The sequence below is a fragment of the Apus apus genome, chromosome 5 (assembly GCF_020740795.1).
Source record: "Apus apus isolate bApuApu2 chromosome 5, bApuApu2.pri.cur, whole genome shotgun sequence".
Lineage (NCBI taxonomy): Eukaryota > Metazoa > Chordata > Aves > Apodiformes > Apodidae > Apus > Apus apus.
In genome coordinates, this window is record NC_067286.1 from 27,964,625 (window position 1) to 27,990,909 (window position 26,285).

A 26,285-nucleotide genomic window follows, 5' to 3' on the forward strand; every position below is an offset into this window, starting at 1 on the left:
CAACTCTTTTTTTTTTTTACTTTAAAAATCAGTCATCTGCCTCCTGCATAACAATTGAAGGTAATTTTAGACAATCCATTCTAAGGATGAAAAATCATGCCACTGCAAATCCCACTGGGGAAAAAAAAAACAGCGCAATGAGCTGAAAACTGGTTGCTCCTCAATTCTGTAAGAAGACAGCCCACATGTGACACTCCAAAATGCAATGGAAAATACAGTAAGCACTACAAGTGTTGAACAACCAAACTACTCATCTGGGACCCCTCTTCCTGTTCTTTAAATACTACTTTCTGAAAAGCTCTTTATATTAAGCCTGCATTTTTTCAAAACAATATTTAGATAGGAGGAGCTACAGCTGAATGGGCTCCCTGGTAGCATGGTTGTAACAGTGCTAAATCACCATGGAGTCTGACATTAAGATGGGTAGTACAAAGACTATCAACATCTCCAAAAACAAAACCAAGATGTCTTAGGATCTGACAAGTATGGCAGTAGAACTCGAGAGATCCTTTAATACTGAAGTACTGCTGGAATCCTTCACAGAACTACTCGGATGATCTTCAAAAAAGGCTTTTTCATCCTAAGCTCTCTGCTTTGACTGTTCTTTCAGGTAAGAAATCTAAAGAGACACCATAACTTCTCAGAAAGAAAGTAAGACTGACAAGAAAAAACCCTCCCTCCAAACCTGCCTATAAAAAACAACTAGTTACAGCCAAAGTGAAAGCGCAGTGTTGGAACTACTTTTTCAGTAATTCAAAATAAGAAGCCAGCAATATGTACACAGTGCATGTATAAATAAGACTTCCTATCATTCATGGTTTCTTGTATTAAAAGATAGTATTTTCCCTATGCAGTATTATCTCCATCTTTGTGTAGTTCTATACAGACACTGAATTCCACTTTTTATCATCAAACATGCCTTCCATCAAAATCTTAAATAATAATTGTAGTCATAAAAGACTGTATTCGAAGGTTTAAGGGTCAAAGATTATTTCCAAGTCCTACAAAAAATAATTATACATTTCCAGTTTTGTTTCCAAAGATTTAAGAGAAAGGTGAGGGTTTGGGTGATTATAGGAATCTCCCTTCCAATATAAGAAACAGTCTGAAATAAAGAATGAAGTTTCCTTCTTTAAAAATCCAGAAGTAGGCAATGGAGGCAGGTTGCCATCTTTACTGTGAATGAAAGGCAGAGATCATTAAGAGCCTTAAAAATGATCATGCCTGGGTAAAAGGTTGGAAGGGACCTTAAAGATCTTCAGGTTCCAACCTCCCTGCTATCAGCAGGGACACCTCCCACTAGACCAGGTTGCACAAGGCCTCATCCAATACACACATGAATGTCTGTGCATATTATACAGAAAACACTATCAGGGTATATATATACAGACTAAATGTAAAGACACACCAAGTCAAAACTGTCAGTAAGCCTTGGTGACAGGAAGATGGTATCACATGCAGTGATTAGGAACATAAGTAGCACTGAGTTGTTGGCACAGAAGAAAGGAGACGAAGAGCACATTGAGTTTGAATTCATGGTAAGATATTCACAAAGATACTACAGAGAGGTGATTTTCTTACTCTAGTCAATATCTCAAAGGTCTCATTTTTAAATTTCTCTCTAGCAATAAACAACAATCAAATGAGGATTCAATAAATTAGAGTTCCCACAAAGAAGAAAATATAGATTACACTCAAGTTGAATGGAAATAAGCAGTACTTAAACACAGGCTTTGTTTGCCTACAGTGCACAAAAATCCTGTGAGCCATTTTTGGTGTAACAACATCTACTTACTCTAAAGAGTAATTTAATTTATCATGGAAGATAGAGGTGCTTTTAAATTCATTCTGCAGCCATTTCAGGAAGACAGAAAAGCACGACGAGATAACAGACTGCAGTGAACACAAACAGATCATATGCTACTGTAAAATTTGTCCAAAAAAGAGTCTATGATAACTCATTAAAGCCCTGCAATTAAATTGATATGATGCCTGAGAGACTTCAAACCATAGCTTATAGAACTGTTATAGGCACTAAGTGCATGTGAAGAAACTAATGTTCAGAATGGGTCTGTATACCACAGAAAGGATGAGGGAGAACCAAGTTCATACTAGGGAAGTGTCTGTTATCATCAATGCGTTTTCTGTAATGAAAACAGGTACATTTGGGAACTACTGTAATAAAAATGTAAAACAAAAAAGTAATTCCTACAAATAGTATCAAAAATATGTAAGTTCTCTAACCTGAATGTTCATTCTACTATAATGTTTGTACAAACATTTTCTATTGGAATATTGCTGGAACTTAATCAAAATTTCTCCAGACTCATTAGTGCTGCTACCTGTTTGTCAGCTTCACTGCCAACATATCATACGAAATCTGTAGTAAAATCTGTACTTAAAACATTGTCACTACTTTCCATATAAGATCCTACATTCAGCCACTTGAAGCTTTCTGTATATTATCAATTTAAGCTGAAATTCTTCATGTTAGATGACTGTTTTGTAGCTAGTTCCTTTTAATTTACAAATAATTTCAAACTGTTCTTGAAAGCAGCTAAACAAATGTTTGTTTTCATTTTTTAATCCCACAAAAAATTGTAGAAAGCCTATATCTTCAGTGTGCCTTGGAATGAAGACAGACAAGGAGGGTTTTGAGAGTGAACAATGATGATGTCAAGGCATATTCTACTAGCCATCTGAAACTGATTATGTCCGAGCTTTTGAAAAACTAAATTTCACATGAATTCAATATTGCCTAGTTTGAATCAGACCTCTAAATTCTTCAAATGTTCTACGTGTCATGAGCCATAATTCAATCCAGAGCTGCAACAGCCTGAACTTCTTTTCTCTCACTCCTTCAGAAAACGTTCAGGTTTCATAGTGATGTGAAGAAAGGAAACTGAGAGCAAAGAAAATTTCACTTGTTGCATTGCACTATTCCAGTAGGCACCAAAACTGCAAGGAGAAGAGAGATGAGTCTAACTGGAAACAAAGCAATATGAAGAAGTGGATGTAGAAAGGAAACCAGAGAGAAGAGACAAAATAAAAGATTCAGACTAACATAAACACAGGCTTAACAGAAATGCACAAGGGTCCAAATGGATGGTTGAACGTATCAGTAGCCACCAGCACACACTTCAGTCAAATACTGGGATAAAACCATGGATTCCTAAGTTTCAGCATTCCTCTTTTTATAACAGATCTGAAACAAGACAACTTTATCACACCGAAGGTGTATGAAACTGCTTGGTACAATGTACTGAAATTAACTACGACTTAACACTGGGTAACTTTATGGTTTGATAAATTTCTCATTTCCTCTTTGTTTCTTGACCTCATCTCAAAAAATAAAGCAGTCTTCCTCACCATCAGGACCATTTTTTCAGCTTCTTGTTTCAACTTCATTTGAGTGAATACTACCTATATAAACACGATTTATACTTTCAAATTGATGATAATTTATTCTTGTAATGGCCTTTTGGTTTCAAACCCCTTGCCAGCCTAAGCTGCACTTCCTCAAAGAATTACAGAACACCTTTCTTCTCTACTAGTCTTGAAGCTAACTCAACTTGTCTTTACCTGTTGGAATGCATATGCCAGCCAGTAGCGCTGGCCAGTGATTTCTGGAGGGAAATACAGTCCTGTCATAAAATTTTCTGCTTTCAACAGAACCCAGGAAGCCTGGTCTGTATTTTTGAGTTGAACAAACAGATTTATGGCCACCAGAAATTCCTTAGTGTTGGGGGAAACACAAAGCTGCCAAAGGACTAAAACCTGATACCACCATTTCCAGAACTTCTGATTCTTTTAGAACACATTGTGGAAACGCAGGGACTCAGGGATGACACGTACCACCGCAACTGAACTGCATTATTTCTGCCTAAATCAGGCATACAGAAAACTAAGCTTATAAAAAAAAATATCTAATAATCTGCCCTAAAAGAAACAGGTTATTTCCAACAGATTGCTATGTTTCCTGAAGTACATGCTTTTACATTGTTCCAAGTTATTTGCAGTATCTGCTGAAGAAATCTAATGAACTTTAGAAGAAGGATAGCCTTAGGGAGAAGCACATACCACATTAATGAAAATATTAATAAACTGTATTAGTAAGCAAGGCCAACAGGATGGTTGCTATCTATACAAAAGCTATTTCTGACTATTAAGTAAAAATAAAACTATTTTCCCTGTCACTGCCACTCTCCAGTTTGGATTACATAGTCAGAAAATTCTAGAGATTAAATTGAAGAATTACTTCAGTTACATTGTAGGGCACTGCAATGAAAAACAAAAGGCAAGAGCTGAGTTGTTACCAAAAAAAGAATAACAAAAATATTAAACTTTCTGTTGTTATAATGGATTTTTCCTGAAAATACTACCATTGGTGTGTATATATATATGAAAATTACAGAATCTTGGGAATTGCTTTCTCTGCAAACTTACAGGTCAGTTACAAAAACACTATATGCAGCCAAACATACAGAACACAACAAGAACACCAAGAACTAAAAAGAAAAATTACAAACTACTTAAAATGTTTAGCTCACCTTTCCAACAGCAGCAGCCACTCTGTTGGTCTCCCCTGCTCTTTGCTTTCATTGCAGTGTCCAGCATTATGGCTGAAGAGATAGAGTACAGCAGAACCCTGCTAATTTACCTTACTAATTCACATACCCCATAACTTGCACACAAAAATTTTCCATTTTCATAACCTTTTAGGCAAAATAAAATTGAAAAACCTGCAGAGATGGCTTCTACTGCTCAAATTGCTAGATACTGACTAGAGAATTATTCAGTACCACCATCAAAATGTAAACTAAACTGGTTTAAAAAAGAAAACCTATTTCTTTAAAACATCACCTTGTACCATGTCACTAACTTGCTCATTTTCAAACCTTGAAATTAACAAAAGGACTGCCTGCCAGTGAATTAGGAAGGCTCTACTGTACTTAAATTTGTAATGCCCTCATTGATACACTTTTATCTACAATTTTCTTCAGACTGCATCACATGGGAATACAGCTACTACACACTTAGCTATGTCCTGTTACATATGATAATTAGTGTCCTAACACTGTTTTAATTATTCAAGCTTTCTTTTTAAGAAGATTATATATTCAGTTTCGTGTTTGACTTTCTTCTCCTACACAGATATTTCTTTTTTCAACACCATATATAATACCAAGTGAAATTCAGCTCTGGTGTATTACTCTATTTAAAGAAAACTTATTTGTTGCTTGATTTTCCAAACCAAAATATGGATTATTCACAAAACCCGCAGATTACACCTCTATGTCAAGCCAAAAATCAGAAACCTGATTAATTCCCAACTGCAAATCTTTTAATATAATCAATAAATCTCATGGCATTTCTGATCTGGAATATGTTTGTCAAGTTTAGATCAGTTACCAGTTTAATACAACTTCCATTATACTCCAGAAGAAAGAAGACAGCATATTACCACATTCAATTCATCAAATTGACAACTGCGAAAAAATCTTACTGGTCTGACATCCCCACATGAGTTGGTAAATTGCCGTGCCAAGCCAAAATCCAGCATATAACACTTCCTACAGGTGCTAGGAAAACGTCCCATTGCGAAGTTAGACTAGGAAGAAAAACAAATATAGACAGATACACAGATATACATACACACGTTATAATACGTGCATGTATTAAAGCAGTAACACAGTCACAAAAAAAACCCATTCTACTCCTCTAGCCTTCCTTCCGTATTTTAAGTTCTGCTAAACTCCCATTAAATTTGAAGAAAACACTGTGAAGAAAATTTGGACATCTAACTTAGTGTATCTGAGCAGCAGCCTACACAGTCCAAAGAGACTGTCCTCTTACTTCTTCACTTACAATGTATTAATATTTAGCAAGAATTTTCCAGTCATGTTCCATTCATGTATTTTGATTTGGACATTTCCAAAAGCTACCAGCCTAGGGGCTAACAAGTTCATCTGAGCAAACACACTAGTATCGTATATGCAGAACACAGAATAAGAGGTGCAAAAATTGTTGTCTTCTTTTCACAGAAGGGGGAGGAACCAGGTTTAAAAACAAATGAAAAAACAAACCAAACAAAAAACAACAAAAAGAGTAAGAGCTGGAAAGTCAGTGAGGACTTACGGAGATAAAGAATTCTGAAAAACATCAGTAAATTTTCTTATTTGCCTCTACAGATTAACAGCCCATGTTAGACCTTAAAAAAAAAATTCTTCAGCACTGCTAGTTTATGATGTTTGGACATACTGCCTGAAACAGTTCAAGTCTGTCCCCACAAAATTCCCTTAAAATGGATTATGCAACATAAAAAAAAAAAAGATAAAGCTAAAAACAAGTTCTGTGAAATGGCATTGAAACTACACATTTGAACCAGCTGAAAGCTTTATGCAATTAACTCTGAAAAGACTTACTTCTATTTCTCCATTAAATGAAACAGCAGTACTGTTCTAAATAAACCTGAAATTCACAGTTGCTTCAATGTCAAAGGCTGAGGGTGAAAACCAATTGAAACCATGAATTGAAATGAGTGTGATCAACATCCTTTTTAAATAGAATAGAATTTCAGCACAGCCTAATTCATCACGTGTGGGAAATAATCAATCAAGGATTTCAAGAGTTCAGCTCATCACAAAGCTTGGTTTTAATGTAATCTATCTAGAAGATATTTAATAAAAGATGAAATGGACTTGCAGTTTCAAGCAAGGAAAACTGCATGCTAGGAAGCAATTGTGCCTTCTTTTGTATGTCTAAGTCACAACATAACTGCTGCAGGGAAAGAAAAAAATATTTCTTTTATGAATCTAATATATTGCCTGACACTGCTGATTATCCTTGCTCAGTTTTTAATTTTCTGGGTTTTTTTCCATTCCTTAACAGTATTCTCCACTTCTATCCTGTTTGAGCCCATAGACTCCAAGATACTGCTAAATAACAAGATGTCCCCAATCCATCCTGTCAGACATAAAGCAACACATTTCCCACTCAAAATTTAATTGTTTTTATTATTAAAATCTAGAAATCCAATCAACTCCTTCTGACTTCTTTCACTAGATATTCACTGTCTCTGTGTCCATTCCCTGTAAAATGACATCTTGGGGACAGGTCAGGAAGAATATAAGTTGTATGGAAGAAGTGATGAAAATGAAAATTCCCTAACATACAGAAACTTAACAGAAGTTCTATGCAAATATCATTCAGATGACAGGAAATTTAGTTACATATGCCAGATACAACCAGCCATACTTGCATCTATTTGAAAACACAAGATAAACTTCTTTTTTCTCATTTTCAAATGTTGAAAGTCCAGTGTTCTAATGATACTTTTAATATATGAAAATACAAAATATGAAAAATATTTATAGAATTTCAGGAATAAATTAAAATAACAAGAGAAAAAAAATAAGAAAAACAAAAGCACGATGCTGTCAGGAAGGCACCATTCTCATGGCATTTTGGTAACATTCATTATCTTGGAAGTGCACAATATAACTATTGAGCAGTTTTCTCTTACAGTCTGTCTTTTCTTCTCTTGTTTGTTACAAATACATTAAAAACAAACAAAAAAAGCTACTAGAGAGCTTAGAAATACACTATCTAGTTAGAATCTATTCTTTTAGACTTAGAGTTAAATATCAATTGCTGTTAGTGAAATTCATATTAGCTCATGCAAATACTCTTGATTGCATGATGCTACAGACAAAGAGTTGGAAGTTTTAACAACAGAATAAAAGGAGTCCTAAGTAACTGGAGGCAATGATGACAAAGAGCAAAGTTATTGCTGTTGCAATCCAACATTAGTTAACATTAAAAAATCTGCTCTCTCTGATGAATAAACATTCAATTTTCTGTCCTTCTAATTTTTTCATTTTAACATATAGTATAGACTCTACTCTTATTTATGCAGCCATCTAATGATCACATTTTACTCATCTGTTTTTATTTAACGGGCAGACTTACTGGTTTTATGTCCCTGTGCAGGAATCCCACAGAATGAATACTTTCAATAGATTCCAAAATCTGCTTCCCAAGTCGCAGAGTGGTGCTAATGGTGAACGTTCCTCGAGACTGGCTCCGACGCAGATCTGCCAAGTTCCGACCCTGACCAAATGAAATAGAGGTTTTCATTAAAAAATCCTAATGCAGAGATTCACAGATAGTGTAAAGTCTTCCTTCTTCTTTAGCTGTTCATGGATAACCACAGAATACTCTCATTACCTGTTCTCATTCTCAAGAATAACAATCTCATGTAAATTTAATGAGTCCCTGAGTATCTCCAATATTAAATTTAGAATCTATTTTTGAAAATAGGAATCTCAGTATCTTCCTACTCTTAAATAAGGTGGACAAAACTAATCTCTATCAGAAGACTAGTACATACACTATTACTATTGTATATGAGTCACACACAAAAAAGGCCACCGAGAAAACACCCAAAAAGACTTGTTTAAACTCATTTATTTAAATAAAAGTACATAATTTATTTAATTATACAATATCTCTTAAATGACTTAACCAAACAGATGAAAAATATACAGCACAGGAAATGCATTCCCATGACTTCAGAGAACTGCTGTTCTGACAAAATAACATATGACCAATAGCATGATCTAGAGCACACTTCTCTTTCCAACCAAGATGAAGGACAATAATCCGGTAACTTTAAGTGCTGATCACTCATTTTATCCCTTTTCAAAGGGGTAAGTCTTCAGTAAAGTAAATTGTTTTCTTTTTCTTCTGAAGGGTTTTATCACCTTCATCAAAAAAGCCACCAAAATGCACAGACTACTATATTATATTTTAGAATAACTTTAAATGAAGACTTCAAAGGAATGTGAATTATCTCAGAAGACAATTTCTCCTTTCCGAGAAAATTTTGGAGAGGATATAAAAGGATAAAGATATAAGGACATGCTCAATTTAGGTTTGCTCACTACCATGATCTTTGAGGGTTGTTTTTTTTCATTTATCATCCTGTAAAATTTTACTGGTATTTTCATAAATGCTTGGCTAACAAACTGAAACAAACATGCAAACTTTGAGCGCTGTTTGATACACAGACCTGCAACTGCATGACAACATAGTTGAATCTGTCATTCCTTCCACATCCAATGAATCTACAGATATGATCTTTTCCTAAGAAAAAAAGAACCAAATTAGTTATAATAGTAATGAAACTCTGGTTTATTCCTTTAAATATCCAGCAAATTACTGGCATACACAGTTATACTTCTTTAGAAAACCTTAGTAAGCTAAGCCTCCACCCCCCAGTTCCACCAATGTCAGTTTTACTCCCCATTAAATAAAGTTTTCTCCCATAAAATATGCAGCTATCACTCTTCCATAAGAAAACATGCCTAAATGTCTATGAGCTTGAGGCATTTTGGATTTGGAAAAGGTTACTTTCTTGAAAAGCTGATGGCTTGCCATAGACAATATTCCTAGCCACCATTCCTCTTTCTCTATAAGCTGCAGCTGCCACAATGAATGAACACAGTGGCAGTTATGTGCAGGTCATGTTTTGTATTTAAAAAAATGTAGAAAATGTAATTCAGCTAATCCAATTTATTAATATCTTTTTCTAGAATACAATCTTTGCTGTTTAGCTACAAAAGACAAATTCAGCTCAGGCACATTGAAGCAAAGATAAAAGAATTAGAGCAAACTGTGGAGCAGGAGAGAGCTGGTCAGAAATAACCTCCGTACTATCCTGCAGTTTGAAGTCAAAGCATACAATCTCCCAGGTAAACAGAGAAAAAGGCAAGCCAAAGACCACAGTACAAAAACAGAAGGGAATTGTAATCTCATTGTCATTCTGGTATCTGTAATTCATCAACTTGTGGAGAATGTGGGACCCCTTAAACCCTTACCACCCCACTCTACAACAGAACAGAGACCTGTAGAGTTTAAGTCCCTCAGACCGTTTAGCTTCTTTTCTGACACCACGAAATCTACAGCCAAGATAGTTACAAGTGGCCACTAAAGCTGTGTAAAATTTGTCATCTAGGGTTTCCTTCTTCAATTTATTTACCCTTATGATTACCAGAATATCATAAATAGAAAAAAAAAAGTGATAGGAGAAAAGCAATTTAAAAATTAAAAAAAACACCAAAACATTACTGATAGCTACACACCTGGGAGGACTTTTTGTTACTACTGCACTCATAACTCCATCAAAACCCTAAAATTTGGCCCTACAGTTTGACAGGTAAGTGATTGCTTGTTTATTGCTTCCTCAGGAAGCTCCCTGCCACATTCAATTAAAATAGATAGGCCCACGAAAACAAAGAAAATGGTATAGGATTCATAACAATTTATTTTTAAAAAAATCTCTACAGCTTCTGCAAAGACCTAAGTGCTAAGCTGTATCACTGCTCTTCCTCCACTTTTTCCTTCTACCCATTTAAGTAAGGCAGGCAATATTATAGACATTATAACTTTATGAAGAAAAAGAATTTGCAGTAGATTTGTCAAGATGAAATTTTGTATATTCATTGCTGCAGTTGCCAGTTGATGACGTCTCATCTCAAATATTTATGATTCATTTTACAGCCACCATGGGTATGCTGAAGGAACATCTTCAGAAAAGCACACATTATTAGTCAGTTTTCATCTGACAAAATCAGTAAATGTCTGAAACTCTGGTTAAGGAAACCTCCATTTTAACCGAAGAAGCAACTCCAGTTGTGTGGTAAAATCTCTGGAAAATCTGAGGAAATGGGAAAGGACAGAAATAAGACCTGTACACCTTATTCAATAGCATGATTCTCCTCCACTCCTGTGTGGCTGTAAATACCTACTACACGTACGCACATAACCTTCAGTTCCTTCTCCCTCAGCAAGAAAACAGTATTTTTTCACTCTCCTGAGCCACATGATTGGGGAGCAGGGGTAGAAGATGGTAATAGTCTGCTGTGAACAACAATGTCCTTGAAAAGCTTCCTACGGAGGGTACAAAGTGTGTATGCTATATCCCAGGCTGCAGTGTATCACTACAGATAGCTTTTCAGCCTACACTAGACACAACCCATCACTAAAATATGCTAGAGAGCAGTAAATGAGTGAGGGAGAAGTCTGTCAGGCTGTGTGAGACGGAACCAACTGAGTGAGTCTCACTCTCACTGAATGAGATGTGATAAATCTGTGTTTTCCCCATCTGAGTGTGGGAACAGATGGCCTAACAACACAATCAAACAAAACAACCATCTGTTGCAACAGATTTCTTTTAAAAAATGAACAAAAACACAGTTTAAAGAGTTAAACAGTATTCTGACAGCAATAATTAGGAGACAGCATCATTGGCAGGGGAAAAAAAAAAGTAATCAAAGATGCAATCAATTACTAAGCTGCAATAAATGGCCATATTAGTGAACATACTCTTTCATAACTGAGAAATCATCCAACTCCTCAGACTTCAGTATGTTTTGCTAGATGAGGGCCTTAAAAGACCTTCCTTGAAGTTTTTCATTATTAATTGTAATGCATATGCACAAGGGTATGATCCATTCCATCCCTGCAATGAATGACCACACTTTAAATTTTCAAAATTTCTGAAATAAAAAAATTATATAAAATAGCACATCCCTGCATTTCTGCCAAATTTCAGTTTCATAGATTCTGTGAAACAAGATTCTAACTCAGAAACCTCAAAAACATGTTTATAACCTTGAGGATGTGCCTAGCTCTAGTAAAGACTGGAAGAGCTGTTTTGTGGGATTGAGACATATTACAGCTGTTTATTTAATGCTTTCCTAAAAGCCTGCTTCTTCATAATTTTCAAAAAGATTGTACATGATAATAAATAAATACTTTTTTAAAAATCAGATCCACACATCAAGAGAATTCTGAATGACACTGGCAGCTGCCGGTCTCTCCTTACATACTATTAATAGATCAAACTTGCCAAATATTTGCTAGAAAAAGGATTTTCATCACAGTTATATTCCTTCCTCTGATTTATGTCCAAGGTAACTAGAACACCTTGAAAGTATGAGAGCATAAGCCCTTTGAGAAAAGGATAATAATTATATACATACATATTTATATATATATACACCCATGCCAAAAAGGGATAGAAGAACAAGATAAAATTGGTCTCAGAGGATGTACTATTAGAAGGTTGTTACAAAAATATCTTAAAAGAACTGTTTACAAGTTCATCTGCTCTGAATCTGCAATAAAAAAATAAAAAAATAAAAAATTGTCAAAGATAAGAAAAATTTCTACATGGTAAAAGTTTTAAATGAAAAAAAAACATCCTTCAAGAAGTAATGATAAAAATGTTTTCTGTTCCCCATTTTTGTTAATTTGTCTTTATTTTCTCTCTGTTTCAGATTTTTTTTTTTGCATACTGAAAACTTGGGAAGGTAGAAAAATTAATAGAAATGGATCCTAGGAGCCAAGGTTTTATGCAAAACAAAATAGTCTGTACCATAACCTTATTTAATAAAAAACTTAAGTATGGGTAAAAATATATGCATGTAAAAATAAAGCTATGTATCTGTGCAAACTATAAATCTCAATATATGCTAAAGGTTCACCCTTGACCCATCTCTTCCTGACTGTCTTCCTGACCTATCTACAACATTCCCCTTCTAAAACCAGAGCAGTTGCCCTGTAATGTGAAGCTTGCACAGACATGACTAAAGATCACCTCCAGTGTTACTTTTTTCTTTTCTTTTTTTTTTTCAAGCTGTGCAAGAGAAAAATAAAAGATAAAGGAATCATTTTAAAATTGTTTTCTAATGTGGAACATTGTCGTAGGAGCTCCTTCTAAAGACCTCAAAATCAGAGTTTAAGTGATACAAAAAACTTGTTCATTGTTTTCTCAGATAAATAATATTGAGAAAATAAGTAACTGAAATTTCATTATTTGGATTATTTGTCTTAGTAGTTCTGTTGTTCAGGTGTTTCATTATTCTGTTCTTTTCATCTAGACAGCATTTCCCATGACTCAGTAAAACCAGAGACTCTTCTGCAGGCAGGCTTGGGTTGTTAAAGGAATTACACTCTCAAAGGAACACTGACAAGAAAATTATAATTTCTGTGGGGCCCTATGGCAATTATTCACAAATCAGTTTTTTATTATTTCAGCAAACATTTTTGGTTTTCAAAAATTTTTCTAAAGGTAAAGAAGTTTTCACTAAGAAAAATTTCCCTTATTACTTCAGCTGCTTCACCGATGCTATTTTAATGACTTCTTTGTTTAAAACAGAATCAAGCTCATGTGTGCAGAAAAAAACCCAAACAACACAACAATTTGAAAAATTAATTCTGAGCATTTAAAAACCCAGGAGTTACAGAGTATTTGTTTCTTCAAAACTCACAAACTTTAATTTTTTCAAGAACCCTGACAAATTGTTCCACCCTTGATGATTCTAAATTTATGATTGTCAATACTGAAATTTACTATTGATCTCTGGACTAGAAACTCTAAAATACCAAGAAAGCTAATATGCAGTCCCTGAATCTCCTTTCTCAACTGTATAATACCAGATGTTTCTGTGGAATTCTTTAAAAAGGTATAAACACAGGGAGAGTTTGGTAACACTACAACATGTGACATGCTTGCCCTATTAAATCTATAGAGGCTGTCAATTTCTGCTGCAATGTGACCTTTACAGCAGATTAGGCAGCACCATATGTCATGTAGATTTTGTTTTATTCCAAATAAGAGTTTGGAGAAATCAGGTTGCTGACAAAGAAAGATGTATTAGTTTAAAAAAATCTTCCAGATTCATAATAATATTTTTAAAAGAAAAAAATCACCCTATAAACATTCATTTTATAATCTTATGTTATCAAAAGCAGTGAAGAGAAGCTGTTGCATATTTCTTTGCAGTGAAAGCTTCAGACATTAAAGTATTTAAAGGTGCATAAAAAGCGACTATTCAAAGCTGTGATTTTGAATGGTCAAGGACCTGAATCCTAGAAGTAGTTCAGGACTCTACATGCCAATAATTTTTATCTTCCTACAAGTTACAGTATTTTTAAATAGGTTTTTTGTTCACATGAGGGTTTGTAAAGTATCTTTCCCATTTCAAGATTAGAACTGATCCTTGCAATACTTGCAAGAGCAGAGAAATACAAATATTCTTATGCTGGATGCTATGTGAAGGACCAGAAAATATTAAATTCTAGATAGTACAGAAAAAAAAAAAAAAGAGATACCATCCTAGAAGGGTCAATAAAAAGCTAACAACAACAAAGTCTAGTGCAAAAAGGTAAGAAAAATACAGAGCCAGAACAAACTACAGTTCAGCACAGGTTTTGCAGCAATTGAATTTTTTTGTTGTTTTTATTTTCATGTCATCCTGTTTCAAAGAAAAGGGTCACTGTAGCAAAGTTTTCAGAAGCTGAGAGCTTCTATTCCATTTTTAATAGCCATTTAGCAATTGCCTGCAGAATATAGGGAATATTTACTCAAGCTGTGACTAAATAGAGAGTATAATCATTTTGTAAGACGACATTCTACTTCTGGCATATCCAGGGCACAGCCCTACCTTGCAGCTTCTTCAGCACAGCTACTTCCATTTTCAGCACTTGTTTTGGCTGCTGAGCTGATTCGACCTTCAGTGCAACATTTTCCCGAGTAAGCAAGTCCAGTGCATCGTAAATTTCTCCAAATCCCCCGCCTCCTATTTTCCTCAACTATATTGGGGGAAAAAGGAAAGAAAGAACAAAGATTTAAAAGAGAAGAAAGGAAACAAAATATCAATACTTTGTAGTGCCTGCCATATTGCAAATGCTGCTTTATTACTAATGGATATTTTAAAATATGATAATCATATCCTTTATTTCACTAAAGAGCTACTGATCTATCTACAAAGCTAATCACATGTTTGGAAGAGAATCCTAGAAGAACAAGTAAACAGAAGAAGACCTCCATCTGTGCTAAAATTCTTGTACATAATGCCACAGAAGAGTGCACTAGCACTCCCAGCATGAATCTGACCGAAGTCAGCCTGCTGAATAAAGTCTTTCCTTGAATAGCCACATTCTACCCAGTGACCTTCAAATACAAATGTATAGTGACATTTTCAAAATATGCCAACTTTCCCTTTTTTCAGAAATGCCGGTACCGAATATGAAAAGTATAAAAGCTGGACTTACTGAAAAGAGATGGCATTTTCTATTCTATGCAGTGCCTTACACATACCAGCTAAATCATAAATAAGAAATGGCTACAATTACCACAGAATCATCATGGTTTGAAAGGACCTCTGAGATCACCAAGTCCAACCATCAGCACAAAAAACCCACAACACAAACACACACAACTAACCATACACACTCCACCAAAAAAACACCTACAAAAAGCCCCACAACCTCGGCCACTAGAGCATGCCCTGAAGTGCCACATTTACACATTCATTTAATACCTCTAAGGATGGTGACTCCACCACCTCCCTGGGCAGGCTGTTCTAGCACGTGACCACTCTTCAGTATAGAAATTATTCCTAATATCTAATCTGAACACCCCCTGGTGCAACTTCAGGTCATTTCCTCTAGTCCTACTGTTATTTACCTGGGAGAAGAGGCCAACACCCACTTCCCTACAACCTCCTTTCAGGTAGTTGTAGAGGGCAATAAGGTTCCCCCTCAGCCTCCTCTTCTCTACACTAAACATCCCCAGTTCCCTCAGCCGCTCCTCTTATGACTTGCTCCCTAGACCCTTCACCAGCTTGGTGGCTGTTCTCTGGACATGCTCCAGCATCCAAATGTCCTTCCTGTAGTGGGGGGCCCAGAACTGAACACAGTACTCAAGGTGCAGCCTCACCAGTGCTGATTACAGAGGCATGATCACTTTCCTACTCCTGCTGGCCACACTATTCCTGATACAGGCCAGGATGCTATTGGCTGTCTTGGCCACCTGGGCATTACCTTTTAATACAGTCTTTAAATGTTACTGACACTAACCTATGGTTCACCAACACCATTCTTACTAAGAGACATACTAAAGAAACCTGCACCGTTGAAAGTTTTATCGGTGTTAGGAAGAGGCAAAAAAAATGCTCCTGACATTAATTAGTTTGCACTAGATTGAGGGCAAATAGTAACAGTTGTGTTTTCACTCTGTTTTAAATATTCACAGGGAAGAGAGACTTGTCTGGTTTTCAGTATCAAAAATGTCTGTTATTTCATTTAACGCTTTCATATGGTGTAGCTACCCTGTAGCTACCCATTCTCTGTAGCTTATAAAAGAGAAAAGAAGGCAAAAACAACTTACTCTAAGAAACATATAATATTGTATTTTTACTATATTTTACCTTAAAAGAACTGACACAGTTTTTTAAATGTCATCTGAAAACATACAGTTGCTAAGGTTGTATGACTACACTGTATTAAATGTCATCTAAATATTCCAGGGATCTAGAGATCAGCATTTTGCTGAGCTATCTTTTAATTCTGAAAATAAATCTAATGTCTCTTACTCCAGACAATCAGCCATCTGACTGAAAAGAAAAAACAATTTTTAAAATAGCTTAGGCCCTTAAGGAAGAAGGTAACAGATAAAATACTTGTATTGTTTACTCACATTTTTCAAGTCACATTGCATGAAATTTTTCATCTGTAAAACTATATTTAGTATTTAATAACACACTTTCTGTCCTGAGGATCTTCTACCATCACCCACAACTGCTATTTCAATATTCTTAAGATGAGGAAAATACGGTCCAAGATATGTAACATTATCTGCATTACTCATTTCTGGCCAATTCATTGCCAGTTTTAAAAAGGTGCAGAGGATAGACAGCACAGCACATTTTCAGACCTTACCCACCTAAATATCTGCTTCCAGTGCAACACCTGTTGACTGCAAATTCACATGTTAATTTCTTTCTAACAAGCAAACCAGCTGTTACTAAATGCAATCCCCTTCATAGGCTGTATACTTTCTCTGAAGGAGTGTGACATGCCTATTACCAGCACAGGTGTAAGCCTGTTACTCTTTAACCTACACTTTTCAAGAATTTAGCAAGTTCAAGTACAGAGTATCAAAAATTCTGAATACAAAGTTTGTGTCTTTGGACATGACTTGTGTAAGGTATTACTCAGGTAACAATCTAGGGTTAACACTGAAATAATGACAAGCCATTATAAACAGAAATAACTCAGTATAACTGCAGTGTGTTAGTCCTTTTAGAAAGGAAAAAGAGATTTGTCATTTTAATATTGGGAAAAATAGCAGGTTTTAACAGATTCATATATACGTATTAAAAAAAACCCACAAACTATGGTTGTGTATCTATGTATATCTCTCAAAGACGTACTTTTGTGACTCATTTGGCCATTTTAAGGCTGCACTTTTCCACTCCACCTCTTGGTCTGATAATGCCCTTATCTTGCCTGGGCTCTGAGCTATTAACACGGCTTCAACAGTTAAACACAGACATTGATCTGACTTCAGTTTCCAACATAAGCACATAAATGTTCATCACAGTGCAAGCACAATGGAGACAGTGAGAATGCACGCTGAAAAAGGTGAGGGGGGGGGAAAGGAAAGAGGTGACAGCCATCCTCACTCCTATATAAGATTACAGTAGCTTATCATATAAATTCATTTACCATTGCTGAGAAATAATCAGACCAAGAAAGACTGTCTCTGAAAGGTTGGGTTTTTTCCTGCTTGTGTGCTTAAAAATGTTTTTTAAAAAAGAAACAAAAAAATGAAACAAAACAAACACACCACCACACAAATAAACAGATCAATTTCTATCCTCAGATGCAGTACATCAGATCATTAATGCACATCCAATAATGACATCAATAATTCCAGGCATAAATGAACCTCTCTTTGATTGTAGAAAATATATTTTCCACACCCTTTGTCGCTGGGTCACACATCACATTAAGCAATGAGCCCACATTTTCCTTCGTCTGATGTCCCTGCAGAAGCCTTTCTCATTGCTTTTCACATCCCTCAGCAGTTTCAACTTCCAGCTGAAGTCTGGCTTTCATATATATTAATTCCAAAATACAGAGACAATATTTCCATATTAATCTTGTGCAGCCCATCCCTGTTTCCACTTTCTGTTCATTTGCACTTTGCTTTTGAGTTCAGAGGAGCTGGCTGTTCAATCCTACTGGCCTCCTGCCTCATCTGCTCAACATCTTTCACCTGGGCAAGGACCATTTTTCCCTTGTTTACACCTGCACAACATTCTCCCATTTTGTACGTTAGGTTCAAGCTTTTCTTATTTGCATTAGGCATCTCACACCCCAAACTCATCCTCTCTGTTCTGTCTTTCACTTCTCTTTGTATGTTTCAAGTCTAAAGCATACAATGTCCGGCATGTTTTATATTAGTACTATCAGTTACACTACACACTGAGTGATGTTCTTACACCTACCTAAAAGCAATTACTATTACAATCAAGACTCTCCAAGTCAGGATTGTAATAAATGTTACAAAGACAAAAAAAGAGGGACAAGAAAAGACATAGAGAAAGGATAAAATGCTAGTAGATACAGACATCAGTATAGAAGAAGGGTGTCACTAAGGAAAAAAAAAACAACTTAATGTTATCTCTATGCTTACTTTTCAAAATAGAATCTCCCGAACGTATCTCTAAGTTAAAATTAAATCTAACTGAGCCTAGTTTTTTAAAAATGCTTGTGTCCACAAGTTCCAGGTATGTTTTCATGATTACAAAGACAAAGGTCTTGAACAGCAAAAATTCTGAAAACTGCACTTCAGCTGTAACTCTTTACATAACTTACAGAATGTGCTTTTTTTTTTCCTTAAACTGGTTACAACAAAATACTCGCATGCAGTCACACTAAAGAGCTGCCATTCTTCAATGGGGGAAAAAGGTAGGATACTGGGAGAGTTCCACAAGGAAAAAAAAATCAGAAGTACTACTGATAGATACAGATGGTATTCAATGCCAGCAAAACTTGAAAGTCCACTGATTTATAACACCTCATTTTTCTATACAAGGAATTTTTAAGTACTCCACTGCATCAAGAACACTAGCAAAAAACTTCAATACTTCACAATCTAACAGAATAGTATTATGTTAATACATATGTATCAAGCACTAAGGAATTCCTAAAATTTGCATGCTATTTTCCTCCAGTGTAGACTGTCCTAGGAAATCCTGAATTAAGAACGAGTTATACTGCATTAGAAGCCATCAAGAAATCCTAAATGTTTGCTACAGAAATTAAGAAATTGAAGAGTTATCCAGACAGTATTTGCACTCATCTACCTGTGATACTCGATTTGGAAAACATACCATTTAAAATGTATAATCACATGAGATGAACAATAGCCTACACTTAAGATTTTCCAAAAAACACCAATGTGATCATCATTCTTCATTACACAAGGAAGAAAACAAATGTGATAAAACCAGGACTACTGTTGCACATATCAGACAACTGAGTAGTTTTGTGGATAGCTATATATTAATAGACTGTTACCTATGATGATATTTTATTCTATTTGATCTGACTCAAGACTATGCTTTCACAGTTTTTACTTCACTGTAATATTGAGATGCAATATAAAAAGTTTTTTTACAAATACACTCCAAAGATAGCCATTTAGGTTCTATTTACACAAAAAGAAATAAAAAGGCTTCTCACACAAAGCTAGTACCAGCTTTCTGCATTTTTAAATGAAGGGCAGGACACAAGACAGTCAGAATTATTTTCTGTGTATTAATTTGAAATGAATGATGAATCTGCATCTTCTTCTATGCTGGCTGGATGGCCACACCCAGTGAGTTGCGGTCAATGGGTTGAGTGTCCAAGTGGAGGCAAGTGACAAGTGGTGTTCCTCAGGGGTCAGTACTGGGACCAGTGCTGTTCAACATCTTTGCTGGAGACATGGACAGTGAGATTGAGTGTATCCTCAGCAAGTTTGCTGATGATACTGTGCTGTGTGGTGTGGTTGACACCCTAGAGAGCAGCCCTGAGTAAAAGGACTTGGGGGTGGTAGCAGATGAGAAGCTCAACATGAGCCACCAGTGTGCACTGGAGCCCAGAGGGCCAACCTCATCCTGGGCTGCAGGGCCAGGGAGGTGGCTTATCCCCTCTACTCTGCTCTGGTGAGACCACACCTGGAGTACTGAATATATTGCTCTGAAGCCCTGATCATAGGAAAGACATGGAGCTGTTAGAGAGGGTCCAGAGAAGGGTCACAAAGATGATCAAAGGGCTGAAGCATCTCTGCTATAAAGACAGGCTGAGGGATTTGGGGCTGTTCAGCCTGGAGAAGAGAAGACTCTAAGGAGACCTTACAGTGGCCTTCCCGTACATGAAGGGGCCTACAGGAAAGCTGGGGAGGGGCTTTTCACCAGAGAGAGTAGTGATAGGACAAGGGGTAACAGTTTTAAACTGAAAGAGGATAGATTTAGGTTAGACATCAGGAAGAAATTCTTTACCATCAGGGTAATAAGGTGCTGGAATAGGGCTGCCAGGGGAGGTTGTGGAAGCCCCCTCCCTAGAGGTGTTTAAAGCCAGGCTGGATGAAGCTTTGTGCAACCTGGTCTAGTGTGAGGTGTTCCTGCTCATAGCAGGGTGGTTGGAACTAGATGATCTTTAAGGCCCCTTCCAATCTTAACCATTCACCCATGATTCTATGATTCTATGTTCTGTCTCACAGTTTAAAAATAAATAAAATTGAAATATGGGAGTAATATAAAGCCAAAATGTTGCAGAAAAACAGTGATTCAGCACCCACTCACAGCCTTCTAAACACATAGAGATGCCCAAAACATTGAGTGGCTTTTTTTTTTTTTTTTTAACTTTTCAGGTTTTTTTAAATCTCAAAAAAATCCACCAGCAAAAAAAATTCTAAGGTGATCAGAGGAATGGAGAAGGAACCATGAGAACTCAGCCCGATTTTCCCAACAAAAATAGTTTCAATTTGATATTATCTCCCCTTAGATGTAAATCAAGGATATGAATACCAAAAGGGAACAGAGCTATTTATGGTGAAGCCAATACTGGCACACAATCAAATGGATATAAATCAGCCAGGAATATATCATGCTACAAAATATAACAAACAAAAAACATCTCTAATTGGAAGAGCAGCAAAGGCCTGAAAGACCTTCCTACAAGAAGTAACAGATCTCATAACCTGACTAGTTTCAAACAGGTGCCTGACTGATTTCTAAAATGAATTGACATAATCACTGGCTGATTGGATTCAATATAGACACAGAACTCTTCCACTTGTGCTCTGGACAGGCATTAAGTCAGGATTTAAAAGCTTTCCTAGGTCCTTACCATCCATATAACCTCTTTTTGAAGTAGGTTAAAAGATGATCAAGTGTTTTTGAAGTCTTTTCACCATTTAACATAAGTATTAAACAAAACACATCTCACAAGTATTTTGAAACAGATTTCAAAGCACAAACTACCTACTTTTAAAAACACGTTTTAAAGAAGAAAAAGAATTGCAGGAAGGCATACTCACCACCTTCCATCTTTCTTTGACCAAGATTCCCACACTGAGGATGTCAGGCTGCTCCCCTCCTCCACTCATTGCAACCTCCTGATGCAATGGAGCTGCTATGCAAAGTCTAAGTCAGTAGAAACCACCCAGATTCCAGGAGTGGCTTCCATTTAACCAGTGACTGCAGAAACAGAGAAAAACATGAGATCTCAGTGATTAACAAAATAACATGAAATACAGAAAAAGTTGTGTTTCTCACCTTGCACCTTAACTATTTTTTGTATCCTATAGTGACTTCTGTTGGAATTCTAGCCACACAACTTCTAGCATAGAAAGAAATTCAAGTATATTCTTCCTTAGTTTTTAACCTCCAAGCCCAATCCCAAAATAGTACTAACGAGTATAAACATTTTCAGAGTTCCATTCTGCAGGCACTTTCAAATTGCTGTAAATCACATTTATATTTAAATTTAGTTCTCATAACAACTTTAAAAATCTACTTAATAATTTAATAATTAATTTGTTAAGTAATTTATAGTAATACATAATTATAAACTTACAGTAAGATTAACAAAACATACAAAATTAAAAATAGATACATAAATTGTAATTGTAATTTAATTTATTGCGCTGCACATAAACTATTCCCCATTTTACAATATGTTTCACATAGCCACGATTAGTTATGATCAAATATGTCTGAAGCACAATTTTGTTTGTTTATGTCAGGGGGTAAATAGCTAAAGGAAAGACAAACTGTCTTAGATTTTTTTATTTTCTGGCTTTAGGAAATCATCTCTAAATTAGATTTTATATAGCAATATAAAAATTTGTCTTTTTGAGATTTATCCATCCATAATGGCTCCCATTAGCAACTACTAAAATAAATTAAAAGCTTATTTCAATTATTTGAAACTTTTATAGAATTGTGCTTATTTGTTACACTGGTATAATTACACAAGTTGAACTCTTTGTGCAAACTCTCTTATCCAATGATAAGACTCTTCAAACATGTATTTGCTTTGGGTTTATTTTTATCCTTCCAAAATAGCATAAACTAAAAGTGAAAAATTCTTTTCTCCAGGAATCCACACACAAACGGCATGCAAAGTTGGTACAACCAGTCTGATTTAAATTAGCAGTATTAGCCCTTCATTACAGACGAATGCCAAGCTTACTACTGCGGTTAATTTAAAAAAAAAACAAACAAACAGAAAACAACAACAAACCAAACACAACCCATTTCTCAAGCAACATGGCTTTTAAGATAGATGTTTGCTTGACAGCACAGTAACTGTGGGGGTTTTTTCATATTCTTCCATATTTCTTTTTCATGATTACTGTATGCCTTTCTTGCTTCATGTGTACATTTTCACACTTAAGCCCATTCAAAAAAGAGACACCTCTGGAGAAAAAATAGTCTGGATTATCTGAATAACTAAATTTATACCAAATTAGAGAGGATTACATCCCTGTTAAAGAATGTTCATTCAGAATATATAGCCTGAATTGATTTAATTCAAACAAATCAAGGGAAACCAAATAAAGACTGGGTATTCTGAGTAACAGCACCCATGCTGCAATATAATCAAGTTGAACTAAACCAATTCAAACTCTATCGATGCTGGTAAATTGTCCCCTGCAGATAAGGTAAAAAAATCTCAAGAGAAATAGAGTAATTTACATGAACACCCTCCACATTACTAACCACTGACCATAATTACTGGCCTTTCTAACAGAATTGTCATAATACAGTCAGGAACTATGTAAGCCAAAGAGAAAATGGCACTAATGAAGGTGGAAAGCATGTACTTTGATCTTTTCATTTGCTCAGACCTTTGCTTCCCCTTCTACCACCCCCCAGTTACAACAGAGTAGGTGATGGTCTTCACTAAGTAATGCATTTATTCCTATATTGGGACTTCAAGAGAGGTTTGTTTTTTTTCCCCTGACACTTGCTTAAAATAAGTAATGGAGAAATTACTCATTTCACTGGAGCAAAATCTAAAATTGGCAAGTATTATTTTTGCTAAAGCTTTCAAATATGAGCAAAACTTATCACCTGTATGAAAAACAGACACTTTATTAAAGCAAAGATATTGTAACAGTGAGTTTAGAGTTTTTGTTAATACAGCTATCAGCCTTGATCTGATATCTCCTTTGATACTTCTTTTTGTAAATATATTTGAAATTACAATTTATAGTCACACCTCTGACAAACATTTCTGAGAGCTATCCATTCATGGATTTTTGAGCATACTTACAGAGTATCAGTAAGTGGCCCAGAAAGCAATGGTACAGTTCATAGATCCATAGAACCATCCCATACTTTCAGAATTATTATAGAACATGTTCTTTAATACACAGTTCCTCAATCCTATTCCAATCTACTAATGCCATATTAAATTTCTTTTTGTCCTATATAAAGCAATAAAATCTATTCTGTATCATCAGTCACAAGTACTCAAAGCACCAGAAGTTCAAGACCCACTAAACTGACGTGCACAGGAGGCACAAGTTCTCTTCTGAGCCCCCGAAGAAAGGTTCTAAACACCTCCTGAAGCTTAGTAATTAACTGCAAGCATTATTTTACTTCAAAAAACCCATAATATTTCAAAAAAAGTTGAGGCTAATTTAAAGAATCCTTTTTTATGCAAGACCTCAAAGTAGGAGAATTCAGTCACAAATTTCAAGTCCAGAAAGCTTGAAATTAGCCCAAACTTTTATCTGATCAGGCCGCATCACTTCACCCCTTTCACTGAATTAGCACACACTAATATTTAAGAATCCAAATGACAAAGAGTCCCCCGTCGTCTCTGGTGACATGTTCCAGTACATCCCTTTCCTCACAGTAAGCATGACTTGATTTGTTTCAAGGTTTAATCTAATTTTAGTTTCTTGCCAAAGGACTACATTACAGCTTGGAAACCAAATTCCACTCCCAGTTACTTCAACTCATTTAAGCATCTAAACACATATTTTAACCTTCTCTAAATTAATAAATTAAGTTTTAAGCCTGCCTTCCTTCCTATCCCATGGGACTTCTACATGGTGCTTCTTTGAAAATCCTCTCCTTGCTCCATATTAATTCCTGCAGTATGGGCAACAACATTGAGTTAGACACTAACACTGAACTACACTCAAACCAACACCTAATATAGAGAAAATACGATTTTTAAAATGTCTTTGTGATAGCAGTCTTATTTCCCTAGTGTGAGCAGTTTTATACTTCTACTAAATCACAACTCTACCAGATGCTTATCCATTTCCATGCCTACACTCAGGCACTGCTGTGAGAATATGGTTTCTTTGAAGCCTTTATTTACATTCTGCTCTAGACTGGGCTTCATTGTTCTGATGTGTTCTCTATTGGCCTTAACACTGCATAACTGAAAATCTGTTAATATACTGCAAAAGACAAATATATTTATATTCCTTACCTAATAACAGAAAACACTCTGACAGGTGCACTTTAGGTTATGATCACTTTCTCAAGATTCATGTCAAAAAATAAGGATGTTATTGAAGAGAACTACATTTAAAAGACTTTGAACAGACACCTCTTTGGAGGTGGTGCTTTGGACAAAACTGCAACTGAAACATCTCTGAATTTTGAAGGACTTTAATTCAGATTGTTTGGCTTATTCTAAATTTCACAGATGAATAAAAGACTCATAAAAGTACATACAGTCCCATTTGCATTACTGAAATCCAGCCATATGTTGCTTTCAGCACAGCTGTTTAACTGCCTACAATGCTGTAAACAATTTTTAAAAGCTCCAACATGTTCCGTACCCCACAAAAGCAGATGAATAGATACTGACATACAGTTAGGGTGCAAGTTTCTCCTTATTCATTAAACAGATGATCTTTTAGCAGTGTAGTTTTATAGGTGGCAGTATGGTTATTTTCTGCTCAACGAATACTACTTTATAATTCTCCTAAAAAAGTGATAGTTATTTAATCGCAATATCTCACATAAAATTCTGTATTCATTAACTCATCAGTTTTCTTATCAGACCAGAGAAAACGTGTAAGATATCAGAATGAACACAATTAAAAGCAGTTAGTCCTCTGTCAATTTTATTTTCATGTGACAGGTCATGGAATAACTAGGACAACACAATGAGTACAGACTTTGTTCCATAACCTAAGCCTTTGCCTGGGAACTGTTCACAGTAAAATACAAGAACAGGTAAAGGAGGGTTAGTGATTATATCCAGAATTTAATATTGTACAAACAGTATACATTCTTTAAAAGTCTTCTATATTTGTAACTGCTTTTAAGTACATAGTCCCCTTGCAAAAGATTACCTTAATTTACCCAAGTATACTAAAAGATTATATGGTATTAGAAAACAACGGTGCAAAACTTCCAGAAAAAAAAAAAAAAGTCAATTTTGTAAAAGTTGATTCTAGCTCAGCAAGCTACAATGTAATTTGTGTGCACACATATCATTTCTTTAGAGACAACCCAAACCAAAGCCAAACACTGGCTGTTCACCAGCCTTTATAGATGTTTAAATCCAGATCTAAGGTTGTGAAAATAGAACAGACTATTTTTGCTGAATGGAGGTAACTGTAAGTATCAGGAAAAAGCAAGTAAGGACAGAAGATTACTTCTGTTTCACAGCAAGGAAAAAAAATGCATCCTGTTGCCTCCCCTGTGGAATAGTATCAACCTTTTGCTATTAGGAACTCTATTCTTATTAGGAGCTGTATCTGCCAACCTTAATTTAATTTAAAATACTAGTAAATTAACTGGAAAAGTTGCTTTCCAGTTCTGTACTTCATACTTTTGAGCAGAAGAATTTAAAGGAACAAGGAAAAGTTTAACAAACCAGCATAAAGAGAAAATCAG

General features: G+C 35.5%; 1 protein-coding gene across 2 annotated transcripts in view; it reads right to left on the reverse strand.

The window, feature by feature from the left end:
* The window catches only part of TTBK2 (tau tubulin kinase 2), a 98,714-nt gene that overhangs the window by 49,478 nt on the left and 22,951 nt on the right, over positions 1-26,285 (reverse strand). For both annotated transcript variants that reach the window (XM_051621364.1, XM_051621365.1), the window contains exons 2-6: positions 21,446-21,605; positions 14,514-14,661; positions 9,074-9,147; positions 7,972-8,112; positions 5,507-5,611 (exon numbers count right to left, since the gene is read on the reverse strand). In XM_051621364.1, coding sequence (XP_051477324.1) covers positions 5,507-5,611; positions 7,972-8,112; positions 9,074-9,147; positions 14,514-14,661; positions 21,446-21,514 — 537 coding nt within the window. In that variant the 5' untranslated portion in view covers positions 21,515-21,605. The remainder of the gene's footprint in view (positions 1-5,506; positions 5,612-7,971; positions 8,113-9,073; positions 9,148-14,513; positions 14,662-21,445; positions 21,606-26,285) is intronic.